The sequence below is a fragment of the Typopeltis vanoorti genome, chromosome 7 (assembly GCF_054136105.1).
Source record: "Typopeltis vanoorti isolate ZY-2024b chromosome 7, IOZ_Tvanoo_1.0, whole genome shotgun sequence".
In the NCBI taxonomy this organism is placed as follows: domain Eukaryota; kingdom Metazoa; phylum Arthropoda; class Arachnida; order Uropygi; family Thelyphonidae; genus Typopeltis; species Typopeltis vanoorti.
In genome coordinates, this window is record NC_143555.1 from 115305839 (window position 1) to 115331736 (window position 25898).

At 35.9% G+C, this 25898-nt stretch overlaps 1 protein-coding gene across 2 annotated transcripts in view; it reads right to left on the bottom strand.

Annotated features, from left to right (window-relative positions):
- Window positions 1-25898, bottom strand: part of LOC150104987 (trafficking kinesin-binding protein 1-like) — a 231964-nt gene that overhangs the window by 182465 nt on the left and 23601 nt on the right. For both annotated transcript variants that reach the window (XM_090396090.1, XM_090396089.1), the window contains exons 2-4: window positions 9661-9871; window positions 8941-9042; window positions 4127-4228 (exon numbers count right to left, since the gene is read on the bottom strand). In XM_090396090.1, coding sequence (XP_090252216.1) covers window positions 4127-4228; window positions 8941-9042; window positions 9661-9871 — 415 coding nt within the window. The remainder of the gene's footprint in view (window positions 1-4126; window positions 4229-8940; window positions 9043-9660; window positions 9872-25898) is intronic.

Sequence of the window (25898 nt, forward strand, 5' to 3'; positions counted from 1 at the left end):
TATCAATCCACCTATATCTTGGTCTTCCTCTGGGTCGTTTTCCTGCCAACCTGGCAGAGAACACTTATTTTGCTAATCCTTCCTCGCCCATTCTGTTTAAGTGACCATACCACCTGAGATTAGCTCTGCTAATGCATTCCTGGACGCCGACAATGTCAAGTTCTTTCCTAATATTCTCGTTCTTAATATGATATTGCCATTGATGCATCTGTTCACTGATCTAATCTTCCTCAGGACTCTCATATCTGCGGTCTCTAGTCTTTGGTCAAGTGTTTTACTTCTGACCAGGCTCTCAGATTCATAAGTTAAAACTGGTTTGAACACCGTCTTGTATACAGCTAATTTAGTGTTCCGACTAATTTCTCTCTTATTCCATATGAATTTATTCAGTTGACTTCCTACCATACCAGCTTTGTTGATTCTGTTGTCTATTTCCATATTTAATTTACCATCTTCAGTAAAAATTGTGCCTAAGTAGCTGAAATGTTTTACTTGTTCCACAGGTTCCCTGTTCACAACACAGTTGACATTTTCAACAATTTTACCTATTTTCATTGTCTTTGCCTTTTTAATGCTGGCCTTCATACCATATCTATTACAACAGTTATTCAATTCAGTCAGGGAATCTTGCAAACCTGTAGTGGATTTATTTAGAAGTATAACATCACCTGCATAAAGCAAAGAGCTGATGTTAACATCTCCAATTCTGACATGTTTAATACCACTTTCCTTCATAATGTGATCCATATAAATAATGAATAACAGAGGGGATAATGTACATCCTTGTCTCACACCAGATTTAACATTAAACCATCTTCCTGTACTTCCTTCAATTCTAACTGCTGGCTCACAACTCAAATAAAGACTAAGCATTGCTTGATATAATGCCCCATTGACACCATATAACTGTAGCGTATTGAATAGCTTCTCTCTTGGCACACTATCATATGCCTTTTCCAGATCGATAAAACTTAAATACAGATCTTTGTTATATTCCCATGCTTTCTCAACTATTTGTCATAAAGTGAAGATCTGATTCTGACAGCCTCTATTTGGCCTGAATCCAGCTTGTTCTTCACCAAGCTTTTCTTCCACAATTCTTCTCAACCGTTTCTCAAGTATACTTGCATAGATCTTGCCAGGAACACTCAGTAGGGATATAACTCTGTAATTCTCACATTCAGTTTTATTTCCCTTTTTATGTATGGGTACAATTAGAGCTCTACTCCAATCATTGGGAATTTGTCCTTCTGTCCAAGCTTTCTGAACTATGCAGTGCAGCCACTGTAAGACTCTTATACCACCATACTTCAGCATTTCTGGTCGAATATCATCTACTCCTGCTGCCTTTTCACATTTCAAGCCTTTGATGGCTTTTTCTACTTCAAGTATGGATATGTATTCCTGACTGCATGCCTGTTGAGTGTTTTTTACCACTGTGCTATCACTGCTTGTTTCATTTAGCAGTTTTTCAAAGTAATTACTCCATACTTCAAGGATATCTTTCTCTCCCGTTTTCATGTCACCTTTATCATCTCTAACTCCTTTTACAGAACTCTTTCCTCCATTTCTAAGCTTCTTCAACAACCTCCAGAATATTTTTCCACCTTCTTGATATTTATTTTCTATGTTCTTGCCAAAGTCCTCCCATGACTTTTGTTTAGTTAGTTTTACACAGTGTTAGCTTTCATACATTTGACTCTGTATTCTCTAAGAGCACAAGCTGACTTATTTGACAGGAACTTTTGATATGCTTTTTTCTTTTCCTTCACTGCCTTTTTAACTTCCTGTGTCCACCAGGGAGTTCTGATTTTTCTATCCTTGCAGACAACCTCACCACATGCCTCTCTGGCTGAATCAATCAGGGTTTCCTTCAAGGCTGGCCACTGAATCTCCAAGGTTTGGTTCCTGTTCTCAAACTCTTTCATTTTTTTTTTCAATAATCTTTGTGTATTTTAGTCTACAATTCGCATCTGAGAGCTGCTCAACTTTTATTCACTTTAAAACTTTCTTATATGTTATTCTTTTCAATATGAAATTCAATTTTATCCTGCTCAAGACTAAATAGTGATCGCTTCCAATTTCAAATCCTCTGTACATTCTGGTGTCCTGCACCAGGGAGAAAACATCACTATCAACAATAACATAGTCAATGAGACTTTTCTTATTCCTTGCCTCTTCTCTCAATGTGAATTTGTGCACATTTTTATGTTGGAACATAGTGTTAATAATAACCAGTCCATGTCCTGAGCAGAAATCCAACAGGTATTTGCCATTATTATTGGCTTTGCTCTTTTCTCCAAATTTTCCCAAAATATTTTTGTATGTCTGACAATCATTTCCTACTCTGCTATTTAGATCCCCAACAAGGACCAACTTTTCCCTTTTCATTGTGTCAGTTGCTTTTTCTAAAGCCTCAAAAAATTTCCCCACTTCTACCTTAGTACAACCTTCTGTGGGACCATAGGCACAAATAGGTCTCATTGTCCAGTTCCCCATTCTCATATTTGCCCACATTACTCTACTTGAGGCTGCCTGCCATTCAAGAAGATTAGCCTCGTATTTTGTGTTGAATATTATGGTGGCTACTCCTTTTCCTTGATTGTCATTTCCTGAATATAACATTTTGTATTTATTGTTCAGAAAGATCTCACTAGTTTTTGTCTTTTTTGTTTCAGTCACCCTTATTATGTCGATGTGGTACTTATCTACTCAGCTAGCTCCATTTCTTTGCCATTCAGGTTTCTTATGTTGATAGTACCGATCTTTAACTCTGGTGATGTTGAGTTGGGGTGTGCTTTCAGATTTGTTCCAGTAGCTGACTTTTCGCTCTTCGCCCTGGTTCCCTGTCAAAAACAACGGGGACCTTGTTTAACCGAACAATGCCCCAGCCGTCATGAAATTTTGTCATGTTGTACCATCATTTTCTATATATGTTCGTTTATGTATTTATATATTTTCATTTTACACATTAAGTTCTATGACTCCATTATGTTCTGAAGCTAATAGTAATTATGACAAATTCATTAAACAAATACATTTCCTGCACTTCTAACTTTTTTCCATTTCAATTTTCATGGATCATTTACTGCACCCATATGGAGTTATTCAAAAACACTAATTTTATAGTAATTAATGTATTCTTATGTCAGTACTGTCATATTCATTGTTACAGACCTATTATATTCCATCTTTCTATAATGTATTAGATTCATTGCTGTCATGGCTATGTAACTTTGATTCATATAAACCTAATTAATGCAGTGATCTGAAGAGTCTACTATGGTCCGAATTTGTGTTCTCCCTGATCAGGTTTTATGTGTGGTCCAAAAATATTCTTGTCCCATTTATGCAATGCTAACTCAGCTGTTCTAGAACAGGTCCTTGTGTACGAAAAAGAATTTGAGTGCAAGTTTTTCTCAATCAAAAGGAATCATCACTAAATGTGCTATGGAAGTGATTAAAAAAAAATCCTCACTATGTTATATTACTTCCTAACTACTATTATGCTATCTTAATGGTGGAGAAGTATGAAATTTAAATTTAATTAACCTTGCATTTTAAAAGTGCATCAAAAGCAAGTTCTCTAATTTATTTTGGTTTCGTTTTACAATAACAAGTATACCACAGCTCTGGTATCATAAATAGCCATGTAAACTCACCATGAACTAAACTTAGTTAATATACAAATGCTTGAATCTCAGACCAATGTGTTAACTAATTTGTTAACACATTGTTAACACATTAGCATAATGTTTCCCCGAGTTTTCTAGTCACTATCAGTAACTGTCATTAGTCAGTCATTTCTTGATGATTGCATTATTAATGCTCTCCTCTGCTCCCCCCCCCACTATCAAAGCATTACTTGAATGATGAATTCTAATTTACAACAGTATAAGCATTTGGTTAAAATATACACAGAACAAAAAGTTTACCATTCTACTAACCAATTTTAATATTTCATTGACATCTTGCTTCCCCCACACACACTTTACACCTATTCCTGCCTTGCACATGACTAGTCACACAACGTCAGGGTGCATGAATGTGTATGTATACACACAAATGATTTTATATATAGATTAAGATACTTATAGAATACATTTATTCAATATCTACAACTTACTAAAATAATTGAAAGTTTCCCGGATGTATTCAGAACTAAGATCCCACACAGCATCAGGTTGAACAAGTGGAGTTTGTATGCTCCAATCCTGGTTATTGTATCCTGTAAGAAAGAAATTGTTATTATATCCTGAATGGTTAAAGAAACTAAAAACAATAAGAAATAAAATTAAAACAGCTAAAACCGACTAGATTTTGAGTGAATGTGGAAAGATTGAAGCAGAACTACAAAGGAACACCCTAGAAGTGCTTTCCAAATGATAGGTAGGTTAACAAAACTCTTCACTAATACTAATTGGTCAGGTGAGGATGAAAATGGCAGGTTTTTGACTGGAAAAGATGAAATCTTGTAGTGCTGGCATAATTACTCAGCTTACATTTTCTCAGAAGACAGTAGCCTTACCATTTAAAACCTTGAAGACAATACAAATGACACTGGATGAGGAAGACTTTCCTATTTTAAGAGAAGTAGTAGAAGCAGCAGTTAATTCTTTGAAGATGGGAAAATCACCAAGCATAGATGGAATAACTTCAGAACTACTGAAAGCAAAAGGAGAACCAATCATAGATGCCCTGCCTAAAATTTGTCAAGATGTGTGGAACAATGAATCATGGTCTAAAACTTGGTGCACCTCTGTTTTGATTCCTATTCCTAAAAAAACAAATAGTAAAAAATGTAGCAATTATAGAACTCGCAGTTTAATCGGTCATCCAAGCAAAATTTTCTTAAAAATCTTATTCTAGGATTGACAGGAAAATAGAAAGCATACGTTCAGAGAACCAAGCAAGATTCTGTAAAAACAACAGTATAATAGATCACTCATTTACATCTCATTGGAGAAAAATATAGTGAACATAATAAAATATTATGTCACAATTTTATAGATGTACAGAAGGGCATTCAATTCGGTATGGTTCAGTATTCTCCATCATTGTGGAGAATAGCGAACCAGTATGGAATAGATAATAAAATAGTACATCTTATTAAAACTTTACTGTTCCTCAGAAATATTAATGGAAATCAATGCCAACTATAGCAAGCTTTTCAAAATGGAAAGAGGTGTGTGTGTCAAGGTTACCTTGTAAAACAGTGATATTGGAACTACAGTTGACAGGGTGGGGGGAATCAATAATCTTAGATTTGCTGATTACACTGACCTAATATTAGAGAATGAACACCAGTTACAAGAATTGACAGACAGAATTTCTAAGGCACTTGTGTAGGCTTTGCTGTGCGGTTACATCAAACTAAGTACTGATTTACTTCTAAACAAGACCGCTGGCGCTATCCTCCAACTATAACTCCAAGATGAGTCTTTGACTCCATGAGGTCTTGTTTAATAATAATAAGATCAGCATCACAAATCAAAGTGTTTTCAGGCAATAAGCCTATGAAACTTTCAGTTAATGATGAAAAATTGCAAGTAGAAAGATTCACCTACTTGGGAAGCATACAATACAGAGATGACCAGTCTGAACATTATATTAAAGCATGCATTGCTAAAGCAACTATTGCCCAAGGGAGGTTACAGTCACATCAATACATTTGGTAACTCTTGTCTCATTATATGGATGTGAGAGTTGGACATTACTAAAAGAAGAAGAAGAAGAGAAAAGACTATTGGCCTTTGAGTGAAGTGCTACAGAAAACTTTTGAGGATACCATACAACTGAACAGATAACAAATGACGAGGTAAGAAGGAAAATCCACTCAACTGCCAGAACATAAGAAAATATCATTGCTAAAATATGCTGGAACATCTCTGCTGGCTAGCTGTGTAGCTAAATCAGATAGTTCACCTAAAATAGCACTAGACAGCTTGACCTGGTAAAAAAAAAGCACCAGGGTCAACCTAGAATTACCTGGACAGATATTAGAAAAATGGACTAATTATTCATTCTCTACCTTTTTAAGAAGATTCTAAGGCAGAAACACTTGAAGAGAGCATGTTAGGACTATCACCTTTATAGTGCCCCAATGGTCTACAGACTACTGGTGAAGAGAAGAAAGAATTCAATTTTTCTGACAGTCATCTCAAAACAATCCTAAAAGATGAGTAATGCATGCCATGAACCATGGGTGCTTCATTTTGATTATTACCAATGGCTTATCTGAATTCTGTTGTTTACTGTGTAATCCTTTATCCACCACCCTGAAGAAGCCTGGGTGCATGAAACTAGTCAGTATATAATCTGACTATAATATTAAATATAATAAAAATGTAATACCAAATGACTACTAAGCCCAGTATTTAATCAGTGAACTTTCAGTTATGAAGTTTACAAAAACAAGAATTTCAACTTATTCAAAGTTTTTGGTTTATCAAAAAATTAGTAATAATAATTTATAAATGACATTAGAAATTGTAGCATTAATTCTAAAACTCTAGGATAAGAAATAGTCCATAACTTAGGAATGAACATCACCCTTTATTTTACTAAAAAATGGCGAACTTGAAATTTAATGAAAAATGCATCTTTTAAAACAAAAATGAACATAAGTGAGCACAAACCCAACACTTGGTATTCTAACATATCTGAAATAGTTAATCCTGTTACTAGCCAATCCCAATCTGAGAAATTCTCTAATGCCTTTCATTCTCAAAATGGAACAGCATTTGGGCTGAATGGTCAATCAATCTCCACTCTTAGCTGTCACTGATAGCCGACCCAACACCATCAATTATCCAAGGGCACCCAGTAAAAGTACAACAGAGAACTCCTGCTGTCTCATTGTCTCTGATACCATATATTATTGTCTGAAATAATGCAATTTCTGTGGCATCTTCATGAGTTGCAGGGTTAAAATCCTTGGTTTCTGGAGAAAACAACTCACTCACCCACCCATACCAACGATCGACTAAATCAGGAATCAGCTGGGAAAAAAAACACTACAACACTTTCCTCTAGTTGGTGATGAGGAGAATTAACTTATAACATTCTTCTGGTAGGCTAATATTATGGAAGCAAACTCCATTTCCAGGGCTACATAGGTACTATTAGCTAAACATTGAGCTAAAAATATTACACTAACCTAAAAGAAAGTAGGAAAAGACATTGTATTTAATCAATCAAATGATTAAATACAGATATCAACTTGCTGGTTTACCTAATGTCCTATTTATTCATATTAGGCTTAAGCTATTAACATCTCGTGGGAGTGCTCTTGATTCAAAGTGCTTAACAGTAGAATTCTGGTCTTTGTTACTGACAAAATACCTAAAGTTCCATCAATATCTAAGGTTCTGTGTACAGAGTCCCATAAGATAAACAAAGTTCATAACATTTATGAGGCAGTTCCAATGGTCTGTATTTATAAATTTGAAACATGGTTAGTTAATTCAAATGTGTTAATTATATATCACATCTGTTACATCTTCAACTTCTATAACTCCTTGATTTATTCTTTTAAGTTTCCCTGAGCACTGGATGGTGATTAAAAGATAAATCAATAGTTGTGTACACAATAGTCTGTAAAATGTGTTAAAAAAACATTTTCAAAGAACTGCTCTCAAATGAATAAAACTATAAATGCAGTTTTTATATACAGCAATCCCTAGATTAGTGCACCTAATGCGTTCTTTAAAATAGGCACATTAATCGAAAACGCACTAATCGAATATTATAACCTATGGGAAAATGTATAATTCGTTATTCAAATTTCTTTCTTGAACCTTAATTTTTTTATAAGAGAATTAAGGTATGTCTCAGAGTCTAGTTAAAGGAAAACCATGAGGCTGAAAGACAATAAAACATATTCAGAATATAAATTTATTATTCTACTTAACAAAGAATTGAGCTAATGTAGTTTGGCGGGCACTTTGTTTCTTTTTTTCATACAACCGATGGTATGGCCCTATTCCCTCGTCTACTCTTCTGCAAATTTTACTGCTTCTCTCTTAATCAGGGTCAGCCTCTAAGTATTGCTGCTTAAAAACTTCGATTGTACAAAAAATATTTTCAAATTGTTTCTGTGAAATTTGTTTTTGCTGACTATCAGTGGTTAAATTTTCTTCATATTCTTTGGAATCTTCCTGCTATGCATCTAAATTTAGCAGGTCAGAATCGCTCATTTCTTCAGAATGAGATTTAATTAATTCTTGGACATTATCATTGAAGGGGAGAAATGAAGGACGTGCGAATTGGTAGCCAACACGTGAAATCACGTGCTTTAAAGATAAAATTTCCCAACTGCTATACAAGCAAAATAGTTCCCACTTTAAAAACTACAATGATCATAAAAGAGAAGTTAATTTTCTGATGTGTAATAATAAACAACTCATCCCAGAAGATGGATTGATTACCCTATTATCAGAATGGATTCTCCTTTTTTGTGAGATGTGCAGAAGTGTCAAAGGGTCTCAAATCTGTGGGTGTACTATAGTAGACAACATAAATTTTGGGGGTAAAAATTTGGAACATAGTATACATAGTGTACATGGAAGTAGTGTAGTATGCAATTAAAAATAACTTTATAAAACGTTTTAAATCGGTAAAACGTTTTAAATCGGTAAAACGTTTTAAATCGGTAAAACGTTTTTTTTTTAAAATAGCCATAAAAATGTATAGATAGAAAATTTTAAAAATCTGTAACATTTATTTTTAAGATGAATATAGGCGCAAATTGAATTTGGGTATCGAACAAAAATGACGCACTAATCGAGGGATACTGTATATTTTTGATTAAAAAAAAATGTAAAATACAGCGAGTCATTTATGTTATGCAGCATAATTCTTTTGATGAAGAAAAGAAGACTCTTGATGGAAAAAATAATAAATTACTGCATATAAATCCAAAATTATCTGTATCCATACCTGATAGCTCAGTTAAGGTATCAACTCTTAACTTATACTGTGGGATCTTCTCTTCAACCAGGGATATCAACTCTACTTCATCTTCGAATCTGTTGTATAAATCTGCACCAAACAAAATTTCTTTCATAGATAGCACACAATATTTCTAATAAATCAATTACAAAAATTTGTACACAGATTATGCTATATTTAGCTTAATGCTACATATCTGGGAATTTCCCAATTCATCTTTTTTTTTTTTTTATTCCGCAAGTAAACATTATAAAATAAATTCATAACTATATTTTATATTAAACAGTAATTACCTAGTAAATTCATCTCAAAGTCCATTTTATAACTCGTTTTCGATATAATAAAGTTAAAATTTTATATCTTAAATTTATTACTTAATAATAAATTGTGTTGGATCATAGAAATGTTTCAACATAATTTATAAAATTCAAACCAGTAGTATCTGTTCAATTTAATTATTTGTTTAAAATATCAAGGGAGGAACAAATATTAACGTGTGCTTTTGTAAACAAATGACTACTGAATCAAATATCAAATCCAAAGCATTTTTTTTTTCCCCTTGAAATGTGGATTCTGTTCAGGAAGTAGGGAATGAAAAATATAATTTACTTGTTATGAATTCTAAAATTCATTTTTAGCAGTATATAAAATTATGAAATTCCAATTTTGCAGAACTAGTGAAATGTGCAAATATTTATAGGTACACACCTGTCAATGTCGCTGCATCACACCATTCTGTTGTTTCATCACCATTCACTAATGGTTCTAAGAAATCTGAACTCTCACTTACTGATGAGCCTAAAACACTATCATCATAATCACTGAAAGATTCCTCAAAGCAACAACTGTCAGATTCCCAACTACCCTCGATTATTTTAGGCCAAAATGCAGCTTTTGAAGACCGATCATCTTTACAGTTCTGAAATGAAAATAAAGATACACTATCAGTAACACAGGCATGTTGATAGAAAATGTAAATACAGCTGGCTCTCAGCATAGTAAACACTGTGTAAATTTGTAATAAAGTAGGTTGCTACAACAAACCAATGAAGAGTTCTCTCCAAAACTAAAAGTAATTCATTATAACACTATCCATCATGAACTATTCTTGATATCTTATTGCTACAAGTTTATTATTATGAGATAACTGCATAACTCTAATTTTTTTTGGGGGGGGGGAACATTACCTGAACAGAAAATACTTCATTAGCCATTACTAACACTATTTTCCAACATATAAGGATGTGCACAAATTCACATGAAGAGAAGACACAAAAAATAAGAAGTCACACTGATTGCTATCATTAACAGTGATATCTTCGCATTGCTTCAGAACTCAAGAGTATGCAAGAGATATGAAATAGGAAGTAATTGAAATTTAGTTTTGAGCAAGAAAATTAGGCAAAGAAAATTTTATGCTAAATTTTCTTTGTCTAAGAGCATCAGATACTCAAGGACTGGCCCTGTGTATCAATCATTGTTTATTGAGCACATTATATAGTTTTTGGCGAAATGAAATTCTGGCAAGCTGAGCGAACTAATTAGGCTTTTCCAGATGTCTTTCAGAATCATTCCTTGATTTCTGTTTAGATTTTCTCCAGAGCAGAGATCAAAAACATTCTTTGTAGAAACTCTTCACAACAGCAACCTTCTGTCACGCAACATACATCGTCCTCCCTTATACAGGCTCAGTGTCAACAAAAATTGCCAAAACCTCAAGTCTTTCAACGTCAGAGTTGCTCTCAAACCTGTCAGGACAATATGCCAGATTTTAAGATCACCAAAGGACATTAATGCCTTCTTCAAATATGCAGGTGTATACAACATTCCATGTTCCTGTGGATTAAATTACATAGGGCACACATCGAGAAACCTGGAAATTCGAATAAAAGAACATGTAGGAGATGTGAACAGCAACAGAATAGATACTTCAGGATTAGCCCATCACTTCTAGATCTCTAACCATGCCATCGATTGGAATAAAAGCTCCATTTCCTATATAGAAGAGGATTTTCGATGTAGAATCTTCAAAAAAAAAAAAGCCGCCGTTGTACTCTGCTCTGGAGAAAATCTAAACAGAAATCAAGAAATGATTCTGAAAGACATCTGGAAAAGCCTAATAAGCTCACTCAGCTTACCAGAAATTCATTTCGCCAAAAACTATATAACACGCTCAATAAACAATGATTGATAACACCATGTCCCATGCTTATAATGTTACACTCCATTTTAATTTATTTAACTGTGTTACTCCATTCTTTTTTACTAGTAAATGTTAGTTCCATGTACCATTACACATGTCCTGAAGAAGCCAGACAGTAATGCTAGTGAACCTTGTAGACAATTCTTGTATATATTTCACAAATATCTTATCAACTAATAAAGCCAATATAAAATTTCAATTCAATATTTAAGTGACCAAATACAACACACAGATGAAAAGTGAATAATATTATTGAAAATAAAAGTGTGTAAGTTTTAAAATAATCAATAAAAATAGCGACTCCTCATAGTTTGTCCCAACCTTGCATCATCTGCAAACAACTGAATATCCTTATCCAAAATCTTCACCAATATCATTAACATACAGGTTAAACAGCAAAAACAGACCCCTGAGGCACACCACTAGTGAATTGCTTCTGGGGTCTGTTTTAGTACCATTGCTGTTTAACCTGTATATAACTTGCAGATAGCCAATCCTCGATCCAATCATTAGTCTAATATCCAACCCATCCACTCTAGTTTGACCATCAACTTATCATGCAATAATTCATCAAAAGCCTTTGCAAAATTTAAGTATGCTACTGTATATCCATCTCTTTTGTTCAATGAAGCCATCACCTTATAAGTAAGCAGATTACTAAAACATGATCTCCCTCTAGCAAATCCATGCTGTTCATCAAAAATAATACTATTGTTGTCAACCCAATTCTGAATCCTGGTTCTCACCAGTCTCTCCAATACCTTAACCCCATCAAATGACACAAAGATAGGCCTAGAATTTGAAGCTTTAATTCTGTCACCTCTCTTATGAAGCAGCACATCTTGCCTTCCACTCCTTTGGAATTTGACCCAGTGCAAGACTCATATTAACCAATATGTCAAGGCATATGCCAACTCCCTGGCACATTCTTTCAAATTACATGGTGATATATTATTCAGTCCCACAACCTTATTAACATCAAGTTTGCCCAATTCCCCATATACCTCTTGCTCACTTACAGTCAGTCTCTCATCATCAACTGCTCTCAAACTCTCCATGATGTCACGTCACAAGAATGAAAAACCTTCATGAACTGCTCATTAAATATCTCAACTATATCTTCTGCAGCAGTTGTGCTTATACCATTTTCTCCAATCAATGTCATCCTTCCATAATCATTCTTTTTTTTTGACTACATATCAAAAGAACTCCCTAGGATTTTTTTTTGGCTTCATTAGCTGTTCACATGCTGCTCATACTTCACTCTTGCTACCCTTACCAACAAAGTCACCCTCTTTATCTGTCTTTGGAATCCTCATGGAATTATTACCACTCCTCATTCTGCCTCCATAATGCCTTTTTCCTCCTTATTGCATGCTTAATCTCTTCATTCATCCATTTCACATCTACTTATTTAACTTTCTGACACAAAGCCTAAAACTTGGAATACATTTAGACATTGCTTCTACTAGATAGTTCTTGAATATCACCCAAGCTGCACTGATCCCCCTTTCCAGCCAATTCCTCATTCCAGGCTACACCTGCAAGCTGTCTCTCCTGAAGTTCTCATAATCACCAGCCCTGTAGTTCCACATATACCCTTTCCTCACAGAGGTCCTCACATTGCTGGCAACCACCCAGGTAATCAATATCAGACTGGATGTAGCCAGTGTTCTCACCAAAGCAAGACCACCAAAAACCAACCTATCCAAAGGAGAATATAAAGCTCTACAAAAAATGGAGAAAAACAAAGAAATAGTAATTACCAAAGTGGATAAGTGAAATGACACTGTGGTTCTCAACCAAACCGACTACACACATAAGCTTAATGCTTTATTGTTAGATCGGGCTACCTATCTCCCTATTGAGTATAATTCCACCAGCTCCCAAATTAGAACCCTCCAAAGGCTCCTTAAGAAGGTCGCTTCTTGGCCTGTGGAAGTTACCAACAAACTAAAACCTTTTAACTCTAGACCCCCTCCCCCGAATATATAGACTCCCAAAAATACATAAATAAAATGTGTCCTTACGTCCCATAGTGGATGGCATTGATTTCCTCCACATAAAAACTAGCCAAACATTTAGCCAAAGCGCTCGCACACTATACTTGCAACACACCATCCCACATAAAAAACTCAGCCCACTTCAAAGCCAGTATAGAAAACATCTCACTCCAACATACTGACATATGGTCATTTTTGACGTCTCTTCCCTATTCACAAATGTCACACTCAAGAAAACCTTAGAGCTCATCCAAGCCAAATTTCCTGCCAATATCTCACCCCTATTTTAGTTCACAATGAACTCAGGCTATTTCATTTGGCAAGGAAAATTCTACAAACAGATAGAGGGGACAATCATGGGTTCACCACTCTCCTGGCCAACTTCTTTATGGAGACTTTTGAAGAGAAAGCCTAAAACTCAGCCCCACAAAAACCCACTGTTTGGCTTCGCTACGTTGATGATGTGTTCGCCATTTGGCCACATGGCTCAGATACACTCTACTCCTTAACACACTTAAACAACCAGAATCCAGTTCACCTTGGAAAAAGAGGAAAACAACAGTCTCCCTTTCCTAGACACTAACACTCACCAGCCTGATGGATCCTTGGCTTTCTCTGTTTACAGAAAACCTACCCATACAGGCAGATACATTCACCAGCAATCCCCCTCATCACAACAATATGGGGTTATAAAAACACCATAGAACAGGGCAAAATTATTCTGTTCAGATGACAATGCCCTAACCACTGAACTAAACCACATCCTTAACACTCTCTTAGCCAATGACAACCCCAAAAAAATCCAAAAAAATATTAAAACCAGTTAACCACAACCCCCCCCCTCCTTCATAACAAAGATTACACTAAATCCATCACCATTCCCTATATCCAGGGCACTCTGAAAAGTTAACCAAAATCTTAATAAAATATGACCTGACTTCTTGTTACAAACCATATAAGAAATTGACATCCCTTATCCACCCACCAAAGACCAGCCGCTTCCCCTAGACCTACCTTGGGTATACCAGGTCCCTTGCAGCTGTAAACTGTCCTACTTTGGCCAAACAGGCAGGACAGCAAGTGTCAGGATTTTGGAACACAAAGACTACATCCAGTTTTACCAATACAGCCACTCTGGGCTTGCAGACCATGCTCTGGATACCCGCCACAGAATACGTTGGAAGAAAGCCATGTTAATACACCGCAGCAATTTTTAACATGAAAGATTGTTCATGGAATCAGCCTCAGCTCTAAAAAATTTTCCAAACCTCAATTTGGGTGCATGAGACTTCCCCAGATTTGGGAAGATTGCATCTTGAGAACTTCAGCCCAACAGCCAAGACAACCCAATATAGCCTGTTGGGGGGGGGGGGGGCACCTTTAGGACGCTAGGAACAACAGTAGTTTTCTCTTCTCTCTCTCTTCTGCCTCATTTCCTTTTTGTAGTGCCTGGGTGCACGTGTCATAGTTGAATCATCTCATGAAGATGGCAATGTGACACTACCGAAATATAGGAGATATTTATTAAAGTTCCTTTTAATTAATATTCCAATATACAGTGATATCTCGCTAATCCGAACTAATAAAAACCGTGCTCGTTCGGATTAGAGAAAAGTTCGGATTATCGAATTTTTCCCCAAGAGACAACAATAACTAGACAAAAATAATCAGATTCTAATGGTACATCAATTTAATTCTCTAAATAAATGAAGTAACTGATAGAAAAAAAAAAGCTACTGTTGTAATGTAAAACTTAAAAAATAATACAATACACAAGTTTATTTTAGTAAAATATTTAGTTTGTATGTACCTGTGTTGTTGAGGATTCTGATTTAATAAAATTGCATAGTTCAGTACATAACTTAATTTGCATAAAAAAATATCACTTTCTTGTACACAACACACAAAAAATAAGTTTTTTTTATTTCTTTGTAAAAAAGTCACTGATTTTCTTTTGCTTCTTGGAAGCTAAACTTTTTTTCGAATGCTGCTATTCGGAGCTGCATTAGCAATAAAATTTTGTGGAATGGCGTGTCATTCTACTTAGCCCATTCTATACACATATTAAAACTGTCAACTGCCTCTTCGTGTTTTACCGTAGTTACCTTGGTAAATTCTAGAAGGCCACAGTTTTTTCCTTGACGATCGAATTGCTTCAGGTTCGACGGCTTCCCAAGCAGTAGCAACTGAGACTGCTACATTCTTCAAACTTATATTTTTTATTGATGTGGTAAAGTCATAATTTTGGGAAATTACATTTAAAAGCATTTTGGATTACTGGAGGGTTCGGACTAAAGAGGTTCGGATTAGCAAGATACCACTGTACGTTGTAAATTTCTTAAATAATTTAATAGTCATGTATTAACAACGTATAAGCCTATCTACAAGAAAGATAATCACTTCATGATCACTCTCACCAACTGGAGGGTGATTTGACACCTCATTTATAATTACATCCTCTGATGAGCTGAACAAATCCAAGATCTTCAAATCCTCATGTTCCCTCTGTTACATCAGGATTGAGATAGTTGTCCCTCTAAAACTCATTTTCTTTATTTCCAGTTGCTATCTCATCATCCCAGTCTATACTGCCATAATTAAAATTTCCCACAATCACCTTTTCTTATTTGTTGGGCTAATATGATTATACATTTCCTAGTCACCACCATTCACATTACCTGCTCTTTAGCAACATCTAAGTATTTCACTGTATTCAGCTCTATTTCACACCATACAGCCTCAAAACCACTGGAACCATTTTCCTCCTGCATATCTACCTTGTATGGATATAACTCTTTCTCTATCATCAATAGCATTCCCCTCCCTTTTTACCCTCATGAAACATCATACTATTCCATCTCTACTCCTGTCAAGATGTCATCCTCGTCCAACCATGTCTCACTTCAATTCTTGGGTGAACAGACTGAATTAATGCAACCATTTCATTTGCCTTGTTTCTTACACTTCTAGCATTTGTATACAAACATAATTGCTTATTCCTGGATCTACAGCAAATTTCACAGATGCCAATTATTAGATGTGACTTGTCCATACTTAACTTGAGCCATTTCCTTTTCTCCTTATTTATCTTAGAACCTTCTTCAAATCCAACAATTTTCCCTTGATCCCAGGTCATCCCCTTCCCCTTGCAGCATCAACCTTTTTGACACTGTGTTCTCTTGTCCACCATTAGCCTTCCTTTGTCTTGCACAAACAAGGAAAAGGGGAGGCACCTGCTCTTACAATCACTTCTTACTTGATCAGATTCATTTTCTGCACTCATTTCTCTCCCTTCCAGCAGCAGTCTCTCTCTCTAAATGACTCACACCAAAACCATTCAGATGCAATCCACTTATACAGTTCAATTCGTCCTTCAAACTCATTCCACATATTAACACACTGCACTCCTTTCTCCTCACACATTTCCACTAACGTATCACAATCCTTACTCTCTTCCTCATTTCATCACTTGGCAAACATACTGACTACCTTTTCTATCACATTATTTCTTTTATCCTTCTCAACAATCTTCCAATATTCAATCTTACATGTGCCTTGTTCCAAGTCATTTGTCCCTATTACCACTACCAACTCTTTTGCTTGCTTACTCCTCATATCCAAAGCCTCAATCACTCTATTCATTTTCCCCTCAAGGAAAACAAACCTTTAACTACACATTTACTACATATTTATAGGGAAAGAGGGGTTATGAATTTGTTATTGCATATGAGTGGGTATAAAAATGTGAAACATTTTTAAAGAATTCTAATCACAATGTTCAACAGAACATCACTATTATAGCAAAGTAAGGCAAATATTCCAGTTTAAAAAATAACTGATTCCATGAGCAATACCACAAATTTACATATTTCATCAAACAGTGATTTTTATTTCACTTCATTACAAATTCAAGCAAATATATCACAATATGTTCAGTTCCTCATTTTCCTATTTATTCCAAGCTACTGATCTTACTGATGTGATTTAATAAGTACATTGTAATATTTCTGAAATATTCCTATTTGTATTATTTCCTAATTTTTAATTAAGATGGCTAGTATTTGTTTTTTCTTCTTTCTTTTTTTTTAAATAACAGAATTTTTTTTAAAAAAAAATTAATGGTTCTCTGCATAAATACTGGCTGTCTGGTATTCATTATCAGTCAGTATAGAAAATGTTCCCATCATACTGTGTTATCTCCAGCTTTTGGTCACACCCTTGGCACATCATTCTTGTAATTTGAGGTTTAACTCAGTGGCAGCCCGTACATATTTCATCAAACAGTGATTTTTATCCACTTCATTACAAATTCAAGCAAATATATCACAATATGTTCAGTTCCTCATTTTCCTCTTTATTTCAAGCTACTGATCTTACTGATGCGATTTTATAAGTACATTGTAATACAACAACAACGTTACTGGCTTGCTGGGCGAAAGATAAAATGCTTTTTTGTTTTCCCCTTTGTCTGTGTCGAGAAGCTTGATGAGGGAGGGTGAGCCTTATGCTCGCACTTTGTGAACTATGAAGTTAGCGCTGTTCTGCTGAGAGCAGGATTGCCTTGGGCCTTTTATGTTTGTGATAGTCATGTTCACTATAACTGGAAGCTTAATGGGTTGTCTGATTAATGGGTTGGGATGAGAGTGCCTTGATGAAGAACTTTTCCACATGGTCATGAAGGAGAGAATGGATGTCTGGAATTCCAGTTTCTCTGTGGATCTGCGTATTTCCGACGAACCATAGGGCGTCCAAGATCATCCGGAGGCATTTGTTTTGTATCCTCTGTAGTTTCAGGATGTTAGATTTGGATGTGTGACTCCATGCTGAGAATGCATATGTGATTACTGGTCGTATTACCATCTGATATAGTAGCAGCTTGTTGCGTGTATCCAATTTGCTATTGCGGTTGATCAGGGGATAGAGTTGGGCTATGGTTCTGGATGTCTTTGTGACTATGAGCTTGATGTGGCTGTTGAAATTTAGCTTTTTGTCTAGCTGTACTCCAAGGTATTTGGTTTCTGTCTGCCATGGTATCTTTTTTCCGAGGAGTGTTGAATGTCATCTTGGATGAAGGCTTTGTATCTGGTGAATAGTATAGCTGAGCTTTTGATGGGGTTTACTTGTTTATTATTTTAACGGTATATATTAGAACACAGAAACTAAGTAAATAATTAATTTATTAACTTATTGCTGATATTTCGCTGGTGTTATAACCAGCATCTTCAGAGCACAAAAACACTGTTTGTCACAATCACACCATCATCCTTCTCAACAATATGGCATATTAAAAACGCTAACCCATAGAGCGAGAGCTATCTGTTCCAATGACAAGGCTCTTACTGCTGAACTGATCCACTTACGCCACACCTTCTTGGCCAACGGCTACAATCCACATAAAATAAACAAAATACAAAACACTCTTAAGAAACCCCTCCCACCATCCACCACAGAGAACTACAACAAAACAGTCACCATCCCTTACATTAAAGGCACATCTGAAAAGATCTCAAGAATTCTCAATAAACATAAACTACGCACTACATTCAGACCATGTAGCAAATTAGCTACCCTCATCCGCTCACCCAAGGACAGCATTCCTCCTTTATCACATCCAGGAGTCTACCAAGTACCCTGCTCATGTAATCAAGCCTACTACGGTCAAACAGGAAGAACTGTGAACATCCGCATCAGCGAACATAAAAGATACGTCCGGAATTATCATTATGGGAAGTCGGGCCTAGCAGACCATGCTCTGGATACCCCTGCACACAGGATCAACTGGAAAAATACAAACGTACTACACAGAAACCCGTATAAATCAGAGAGATTGTTCTTAGAGGCGACAGAAGCCCTAAAACACACTCCAAATCTCAACAAATATGGCTGTATTAACTTGCCGAAGATCTGGGAGACAGTCATATTAAGAAAAAACTAGCACTTTTCTAGGACTCTAGTAATATGTGATAGCTTTTTTTTTTTTTGTCAGATAGAGGGCGCCAAAATCAGGACTCTAGTCTTTGTGTTGCTGCTACAATTTTGTTTAAGTACACCATATTGTTATAGTCTCGTGTATTGTGACAAACAGTGTTTTTGTGCTCTGAAGATGCTGGTTATAACACCAGCGAAATATCAGCAATAAGTTAATAAATTAATTATTTACTTAGTTTCTGTGTTCTAATATATACTGTTAAAATAATAAACAACATGTTCGACGAACACATAAGTCTGTCCACACGTTTAAGGGGTTTACTTGTATCCTCCAGTCTGAGAACCATTTCTCTAGTGTTGTGTCCCATTTTACGATTATTATCCTATCTAGTGAAATTATGCTTATCTATGTTCAACTATTATCTATGCACGAGATATCACCCAAAATACAAATATTAAAGTTATTTCTCCCCTTAGTGTCCCTAATATTTATGTTATGCTGCGCCTTTTGGGACATTTAGTTTGAGATATTAAATACAAAAACAAGGAGCAATTACTAAAATATGTCTGAATGTGAAACAATATTGCAGTCATGACACTTTATCTCGTTTCTTAACACATTAATTTCCCGTGTGATTAGGTTCGTACATTTTTCAAGTGGTGCATTGGGCAGCAATTTCAGACAACTGTTTTATCAATGAACAAAGGTTTATTAAACTCATTAGCATGGTACAATTCAATTTCTAATATAATTCAATTCAATACTAAGAAATTATTTACAAAATAACATTAGCTTATCACAAGTAATTTGGCTATGATCCTATATGGGTATTACGATCATGCCGCCATAACAAATTCAACACATAATATCATATGTATAATCCCAGATCTGATTAACACCTTAGTTAACCCTACATTAGTCAGAATATACGCTATATGCTGTAGCACATGGACATGTGTGATGATCAACTCACTCTATTTAAAACTGTAGATTAAATTATCCTTTCACTGTACTAACACATAACTTTGACATGCAAAGCTTTCTATACGTTACAATACACATGCATAATTCTCAGGACACGTAATTACTTATATAATATTAATATTAACAGGCATACTTTCATTATAATCAGTCATGTACTAAAGTCCTAGTATAAATTTCCTTAGTCTCTTCAACAGTTCAGTAATAGAATAATGATTACAATTGCAGACGATTTTCAGTTAACACGAGATTTTTACAGTACTTTTTTTCTCTTGAGTTTTTTTATATTGGCCTCTACCTTTTTCCGATTGTACTATCCTGGTATGATCTCTCCTATAATCTGTCACTCCTAAGTTCTTTTGGCGATAAACTGTGCTAACGCGATCTTAACCTTTCGTACTTGAATTAAGGACACTTTTAGAATCCTCTATACAATGGCTGTGAAACTCACCACGTGGACAGAGACTTCTTTTACAGATTTCCTTTTTTCATAGTTGTTACTGGATTATGAAACACATAGATAATACCTTCATTCCTTTGGCTAAATGGCATTCCTCGTTTCTTACCATAGGAAATACGGAATCGAAATCCCACTCACTTTTGTTTCCTTGTTGTGACGACGGAGATTAACTCCAATCCTGCCACTCAGGAAAACCACGTGAAACCTCTACGAAAAACTCGTGAAGAAACTCTCCGGGAAAAAGCCCTGTTGGGGAGGTTTCTAACCCTTTTGTACCTTGAATCCTAACGGCACCTTCTTTAATTTCTTTTCTCCGCCCCTTACTTGATCCAACTTCACCAACCAATTAGGGTGGCGTTTTTCTGCCAAACATCCTTTGGTTGGCAAGCCCTTCACGATGTCTCAAATCCGGGAATTGACCCTGAGCGATAGTCTATTGTTTTTTTATTTTTGCTAGCCTCTAAATTAATCCCCCTTCCAAATTTTTAAGATTTACTTAATATTTTAATCTCTAGCCTCTCACATACAATTTCTTATGACTAATCCTTTCTGTCTTACTTAGGTAAAATTTTTTTTTTATATCACAACACTAATATATTCCTTTTTTTTTTTTTTTTTTAGTTATTTCAACAAACACTTTTTTTGTTATATATTTTACTTGGATGCAAGAATATTTTTCTTTCTTTTAAATAATTCATCTATTAGCTTTTATACAGGGGTTTTATTTTATTTTCTCTTCATGTTACACCATGATAACTGGGAATTCTTAAGGTATCAGGGTGTAACACTAGCTTTGTAATGGTGTCCTGGAGATGACTGATCGCCAGGTGTGGGCGGAGAGATCTTGTCATTATAGCTGTGTCATCAGCATATAGGGTTGTGATGGTAGTCCTCAGGTTCTGTGGAATGTCAGCCACGTAGATTGTCAAAAGTAAAGGAGCCAACAGGGATCCCTGTGGTACTCCTGCCAGGATTTGGCACCTAGTTGAGATGGTGCCATTTATTTTTTATCTCCATGGATCTGTCAGTAAGGTATGATTTTATTAGACGGATAAGGTTTGTTGGAATGTTGGCCTGAATGAGTTTGTAGAGTAATCCTTGACATTGTAATATTTCTGAAATATTCCTATTTGTAGTATTTCCTGGGACACTGCAGCACCATCAAGGAAAAAATTAAATTTTGTAAGTAGTGTTATTATAAATAATAACACTACTTACAACATTATATAAATGCAGTACAACATGTTAAAGGTTACAGCTTATGTTTTGACATTGATTAAATAATTAATAATTGGAATTGTTCGATTAGCATTTAGATTACGAAACAAATGCACTGCGATCTAACGCCGATATTCGTTTGAACTATTTTTTCTAAATCTTATTTTATTTTGTTAAAATAACATATAATGCCGATATTCGTTTGCACTTATTGCTATTGATACGAAACTTTTATTATTGGTGTTTGTTCGTGGTGAGGTTGAAATATTTTTAATAAAGCAATTTTTAATATGTAAATTTATTTATTAATAAATTCGTTACTGATTAGGAAATTTTTTTTTTTTTTTATATGCAACACCGCCACTGGTTCAACTGCTCTGAAGAGGAGTGATGACTTATTTTATCCCGCCTTTTCTGTCTCGTGTCCAATTACAGTACGACCTTTAAACTATACGGCCATCACTACTCGTATTAAAACTTATGAGAGATATTACTAGTCAACGATCCCTTTATTTACCTATTGTCTGTTAATAAAGTCATCAAAATTTATGATTACGGCTTTATGGACCATTTTTATACGGATATTTTCCCTCGTCTAAAACTTTCTACAGCTTGTTACACATTTATTAAGCTGCACACGACTTTCGCTAGTAGTATACTGATAGTAGTATATGACAATACATACTGAATATAAATGGCTTACTTCCGTTAGTTTTGCAACTGCTATTCTGAGAATGTTTACAAAATATCTGCTTAAGCATTATTTCAGTTCAGTGCATGGCATTTTTTGTTATTTCATGGCAGTGGCTTATGAGAGATGGGCGAAGTGTTTGTTTATCAACAGAAAAAGACTAAAATTTTTCAAAAAAGCAGGAGGCAATAATAAACAAATTCATTTTTCTTATAATTCTGCAAATAATTGAATGTCCCATTTTTTTTCTTTAATATATGTCTGATTTTATTATTCACATAACACGTAGAACTTATCATTAATGCGAAGAAGTCATGAAGTATACTGTCGTGACGTTCTATTTTCATGTTAAGTTCTAATCAGCCATCTTGTTTCAAGTCACTCTTATTAATAAAACAACTAATTGCAAATTGATCACCGATCCAAAAGTAGGGAAATTTATAATTATACTGCGCCACCCTATTTTTAGATTAGTCTATATAAAATAGTAGGATCAATTCTTAATTAAGTTAGCAGTCTCCTCATTAGGCGTAGAGATACATTCCTTATGGAGGCAGTTGAATGTAAGAATGAATATAATATGCCAGAGCAAATAAGGACAACAAATCTGAGTGGGATAGTTAATATAAGGCATCAAGGTAGGGTTGGGGCTAATGGGGGTCTTAAATTCATGTACACTAATACTAGGAGTATTAGGAACAAGAAGGAAGAGTTTTTGGCCATGGTTGGCACTTCCAGACCACAGTTTATAGGTATTAGTGAAACATGGCTGACTGTAGATGATATAACTAGTGGGATTGAATGTGATGGGTATAGTGTGTTCAGGAATGACAGAGAGAATAAAATGGGGGGAGGAGTATTGTTGATGATAGCTGATGAGCTCCAGCCAAGGAGAATAGAAGTTGAATTGCAGGATAGAGAAAAGAGCACATTTGAGGCCATTTGGTGTGAGATTGTGGCTAACAGAACTAAATATACAATTGGGTGCTGCTATAGACCAGGTGATGGAAAAGATGGTGGTGACAGTATGCACAAGCAAATAGAAGAAATGGGTGGAAGGAGGGTGATTATTATGGGAGATTTCAACTATGGTCGCATTGATTGGAGTGAGGAGAGGACACACGGGAGGAAGGAACTGGATTTTATGCGGTTATTAAGGGATAACTATCTGCGACAGCATGTAATGGAAAATACTAGGGGTCAGAGAGTGCTTGACCTAGTAATTACATCTGAGGATTTGGCTGTAACAAATATGACCACATTGCCACCAATCGGTGAGAGTGATCATAGGGTCTTAACTTGGGAGGTGGCTAAAGGTGTAGAATTTTCAATTAAGACAGGGTACATGTGGAATTATCGGGCTGGAAAGTATGACATCCTTAGGAGTTTGATTGGTTCAGTGCCATGGCATGTACAACTGCAAGGACTAGAAGTTGATAGTGCATGGGAGGTAGTTAAGAAGTGCTTGCATGAAGCAATGGCTGACTGTATACCTAGAGTCCGAATAATAAATCAAGTAGGGGTTAAATGGATGAATAACACCATTAAGCTTGAGTTGCAAAAAAAGAAACAACTATTGAGGGAATTTAAGGAGAAGGGTGACCGGCAGGCACATGAACGGTATAAAGCGCAGGCCAGAAGGGTGACGAGTGTGGTAAGAAAAGCAAAAAAGATTACGAAAGAACATTGGCCATGCAGGCTAAAGAGAATCCTAAACAGTTTTTTAGATATGTAGTAAGTAAAAGGAAAAATGTACATGGCAGACTGATTGTAAAGAATGCCGATGGTAGGGAGGTAACTGAATCAGTTGAGATAGTTGAGTTACTGAGTGAGCACTTTGCAAAAGTATATCATCCAGGTGGTGACATTGCAGAAACGAATAAACCAGTAGATTATACGGGAATTGTGGTTAATGAAGTGGAGGTGAGTAGTCTACTGCATAACCTCAATGTCAATACATCTATGAGATTGGATGGTATACCAGCTCGTGTTGTAAGAGAAGCAGCTAAAGAATTGTCAGTACCCTTGACCATTTTGTTTAATTTGAGTCTCGGGTCTGGGTTAGTCCCGAGCGGGTGGAAAGAGGGGAAAATAGTTCCACTGCATAAAGGTGGTTCCAAGACTGCTGTTGTAAATTACCGACCGATTAGCATATCAGGAATCATTGTCAAGGTCTTAGAGAAATTAGTCAAGAAAAGAATACAGGATTGGATAGATGAAAATGGGATATTGTATGGGGGACAACATGGTTTTGTGAAGGGTAGATCATGCCTCAGTAACTTGCTCACGTTTTATAACACAGTGATGGCTAAACTGGATAGGGGTAATGGGTTTACAGTGATACTACTGGATCTTGCCAAGGCCTTTGATAGGATACCACATGGAACCTTAATTAGTAAACTGGAACAGATGGGTATAGATATAGGGTTGGTGAGATGGGTAAGAGGGTGGTTGAAGGAGAGATATCAAAGAGTGGTTTATTCAGGAGTGGAATCTAAAAGACGTCTTGTGACTAGTGGAGTGCCACAGGGCTCAGTTCTTGGACCACTGCTTTTCAATTTGTTCATCAATGATATTGGAAAGGACCTGAGAGGAAGTGGTCACTTGTTTGCTGATGATGCAAAGTTGGGTAGAGCAATTGTGAGTGCACAGGATGTCAAAATTTTACAGGATGATTTGGATAGTTTGGAGGACTGGGCTAGGAAAAATGGATGTCAATTTAATGTGGCAAAGTGTAAGGTTATGCACTTTGGGGTGAAAAGAATAGCAGCAGTATATCGCATTGGTGGAACCATACTCCAGGAGATTGATGAGGCCAGGGATTTGGGAGTGTTGGTGGATAGGGAGTTGAAGTTCAGGGGGCACATTGCAAAAGTAACTAAAACAGCTCACCAAATCACTTGGCTTCTGAAAAATACTTTAACATGCAGAGACGAACAAGTTGTTCCTCTGTATCGAGCCTTGATAAGACCCCATCTGGACTTCTGTGCTCAGCTATGGGCACCAGGGTTTCTTCGTGATGGGGAGGAAGTGGAGAGGGTCCAGAGACGAGTGACCAAGATGATAGCAGGTCTGTGGAATGAACCTTATGAGAATAGGTTGAAGATTTGTGGGTTGCAGAAATTGGACGATAGGCGAAGGAGGGGTGATATGATTGAGACATTCAAATTACTGAAGGGTTTTTATAAGATTGATCCAGAAGATATTTTTGAAAATATGACTGGTGGTGGGAGGACTAGGGGCCATGCATGGAAGCTGGGCAAGAGCGTGGTTGACAAGGGTGTTAGAGCTAGGTTCTTTACTTGGAGAGTGGTAAATGAGTGGAATAAGCTTCCAGAGTCTGTTGTGGGTGCTACGACTGTGAATGAGTTCAAGGCAAGGTATGATAGATACTGTGTGAATGTTGAATAGTTGTTCTTGACATGATGTTAGGGCCTCCCTCGATGAGTCTGTCGACTCCT